This window comes from Aspergillus welwitschiae, assembly GCF_003344945.1.
Source record: "Aspergillus welwitschiae strain CBS 139.54b unplaced genomic scaffold BDQ94scaffold_245, whole genome shotgun sequence".
NCBI classification, from domain to species: Eukaryota; Fungi; Ascomycota; class Eurotiomycetes; order Eurotiales; family Aspergillaceae; genus Aspergillus; species Aspergillus welwitschiae.
The window spans coordinates 1-3,285 of record NW_020798939.1 but is presented as its reverse complement, the minus strand read 5'-3'; the positions used below and the strand labels follow the sequence as shown (position 1 = coordinate 3,285).

Below are 3,285 nucleotides of genomic sequence, written 5' to 3'. Positions count from 1 at the left end.
AGCGTAAAGCAAAGAAACCAACACATGGGTATACTGGAATGTGTATATACTATTACCCTAGGCTACCACAAATGTGAGCCTTGTCGCTCGCGATGGTACAATAATCATGGGCATCAATGGTCTATACATGTCGTACATAAATGGTCAATGTTGTTTATACATATATATATGTAACATGACCAATACTAGCTACTCCCGCGTGTCCGGCACAACCGGCTTTTGGTAACCCCACGAGACACATACAAAATCAACAGGCGCGCCAAGATTGAATATATTGCCCACTCTAAGGGATCGCTCATCAAAACCAGGTCAGCAGGTTGATAATTTGCTCCGATGCTTCCAGTTTCACATGATTCAATGTCGAGCATGGCCGTGCCGGGCATTAATTTTTCCGGGCGGATATGACCAATGAGAATTCATCCCGCAAGCAGCATTCCACACCAACATCAAAACCTATTTCCAATCCAACCCTACCAAAAGTGGGGTTGTCGGGATGTCCACCAAATTGACCAGAGTGCAAAAAGTGTGGACATACTGATCGCATCTGAGCATCTCACGCAACAGATCCTGATCTCTTTTCCAAATGATAGACGGTGTAGGTTGCGCATCTGCCAAAGAACGAATTGGGCATCATATATGGACCTCCGCGCGATGCTTGGATAGGTTAGTGCAAGTAAGTTGGCTCATATTCCAGCCTCGTCATGCGATGTGGCAACTGACTTGAAAGCACACCTTTTTTGAGCAAGTGAACCGGGAGGGAGGCCTAAAGGTACTAGTAGATTTGGCGAACAAGACCATCTTCCACGAAATCACATTTCCGCCCGAGGACTCTCTTGCCAAGACTGCGCCACTAGGGAAGCCTGTGGAGCCGTCTACGACATAGATGGATGTCGATAGCCTGAAGATACATATTTGCGTAATGGAGACATTCGGATCAGCTTCTTGGATAGCCCCTATACTCGTAGAGTTTGCCAAAGAGTGCGCTTCCCTTGTACTTTGCGTGACATACCTCCCTACGGACATTTAGCCTAGATGCAATAAATTAGGAATATCTGATATCACCCTACGCAATGCGTTATGATATACCAGACATAATGAAAAGATGTAAAAGGGCGCCATGAAACCGTTGTTTGGAAGGATAGGCGCCCAGCCACGCAATGGACATTCCTTAGACCTTACTGCTGCCATCTGCTAGGCCGTGGAGCCTTTATCGGTTCTGACTGGGGAACTGTATTGGAGCAGAAGCCTACATATCATGGCTGCTACTGTAACTATAACAGTTCCATATCGTATTTGGCCTTCTTGTTTACGACTTGGACGCAGAATTCCGGGCTCCTCGCGTCTATCACAGTCTCGGGGAATGAACCCTGAAACTGCTATCAATAGCTGTCCCGTCTTTTTGCCACGACATTAGCTTCATTAACTCGTCCAGAGATTTGACGGTCAGGTCTTCAAGGGAACTTTGGATCTCGGAGCTCCACCTGTCCTGTCCGGCACCTGTAGCCATCAGGCTCCTTATGATCGTTGCCAGGGCGGTTAATGTCAATTTGTTCAGCACTCATGTCAGACGTTCATATCTCTTAGCCTTGTTTCACACCGGGCAGTGTGCTACGTCAATTGACCATACTCTGAGAACGACGTGGAAGGGATCGATTTACTGAAGCGGACTTGCCCCTTCTGTTTAAGCAGACTGTTTTTGGCTACACTGCGGCTAAGATTCTTCCCCGGTCACGAAGGAATTGTATTTTCTCAAGGTTCCAGGCTCGACAATTATTACAGTAACTGTTGTCAGATGATTGATAGTCTTATTTACCGTCCGGTGAATGTATGGCAGCTCAGTCTCCTTGATCGGCCACGGAACGGTAAACATATTGTCCACTTTAATTTCTACCGGTTTCCATAACCGGATAACACAGGCTCGTATTGTAATATGACTCCAGAAGACGTGGAAAGGCAGGGTAGGAGAGTTGGTTGATAGTGTCCAAGATGCCTTCCATCTCGGTCCGACCTTCTGGAAGGCATTGGATGTTCACAATTTCCTGTCTGTAGTTCCGATCCTGGGCTAGGGTGACTTGGTGTCCTTGACGTGTTCTAGACCGTGGTTCCTACACACACCAGAAATCCTATTTATAACAGGTGACAATCGGGAGAGCATGGCGTCTGTCCTTTGTAAGTGGGGTTGGCATTGGCGTCTCCATTGTCCGGTTCGGCCGACAGCTGAGACACTCCTCCGGCATTAGCTGGGGCAAGAGCTGGGTCTAGTCGATGCACCCTTGCACAACCAGAGTTTGTGGACGACTCTTGGGAGGCCCTCCTTGTTGAAATGGATGTGGCTTCTCTGACACAGGAGCTACAAGCTGCAAAGAAGGATGTGCCGATTTGAGAAGGTACATCTTGACAGCAGCGGCCCTTTACAACGCTGCAATGTTTCCCACCCCATCAAAACGAAAAATTGTCCGGCAACTAATCGTCCTTCAATATCTTTTGTTAGGGTCCAGAATAACGACCGCATGGAGTTTTGTTGGGCAAAATCTGCGTAAGCTTTCGGAGACAATATTGTAAACATAAAGGGAAAATGGAGGTGTGGGGCCTCACAATACTTGGATTTTGGGACACTTGAAATACACTTGCTCCAAATTGAAAGAGCTATACCCGGCGTTGCACAGATCGAACCGGTCCTGTAATACTACTGAAGTACAAGACTTGGGAACAGAAAATGGTAAACCTTACAGCATAGACCGACATATCAACCACGCCCCACAACGTATCGCCATATACCCAATGATCGAGTATTCATGTTTTGCCGCATACTGCTGACTAATGACGTTTTGGGAGGCCTAATCTATGCGATTGAATTCCTGCCATTGAGGCTGACGCGAACCAGTAAATTGCATGATTAAAGATGATCTAAGGCGAAGAAAACCTATAACATACCCGCCTCATACAATTCATATACTCAGTGAAATGGTTCATCTTGGACTGGAACATGGGCGTTATGACTCGGATTAATGCCAAGGCTCGCGATCGTAGAGAAAGACCGACCACCGTCAAGACAACCAATCATACTCAAAGTATACTGCGGAAAATGTCATTTTACCAGCCGGGGGGTACATTGTACTACGAGAGCTCGTGATTCATACTCCCGTACTACAATCCGAGAATAGTCCTTGCGCTATGATAACTTGAAGTGCCTTAAGCTGTAGTACTGCACCATCGATCCAGGATGTCTTTCTTGTCGCAATGGTTTACCCATTGTGGATACAAGAGAAACATACTGAATCTTTC

The 3,285-nt window shown here is 46.7% G+C and overlaps 2 protein-coding genes across 2 annotated transcripts; one reads left to right on the top strand and one right to left on the bottom strand.

The window, feature by feature from the left end:
* Positions 1 to 164: 164 nt before the first annotated feature.
* Positions 165 to 775, top strand: BDQ94DRAFT_155966 (uncharacterized protein). The gene has a single exon (XM_026768566.1). It carries the CDS (start codon positions 409 to 411, stop codon positions 661 to 663), a length of 255 nt encoding a protein of 84 aa, XP_026619156.1. The 5' UTR covers positions 165 to 408; the 3' UTR covers positions 664 to 775.
* Positions 776 to 1,345: 570 nt separating this feature from the next.
* On the bottom strand, positions 1,346 to 1,507 carry BDQ94DRAFT_164741 (uncharacterized protein; the record flags this gene model as incomplete). Its single annotated transcript, XM_026770117.1, has 1 exon — positions 1,346 to 1,507. The coding sequence occupies one exon, from the start codon at positions 1,505 to 1,507 to the stop codon at positions 1,346 to 1,348; it is 162 nt and encodes a 53-aa protein (XP_026619155.1).
* Between the last annotated feature and the right edge of the window lie 1,778 nt (positions 1,508 to 3,285).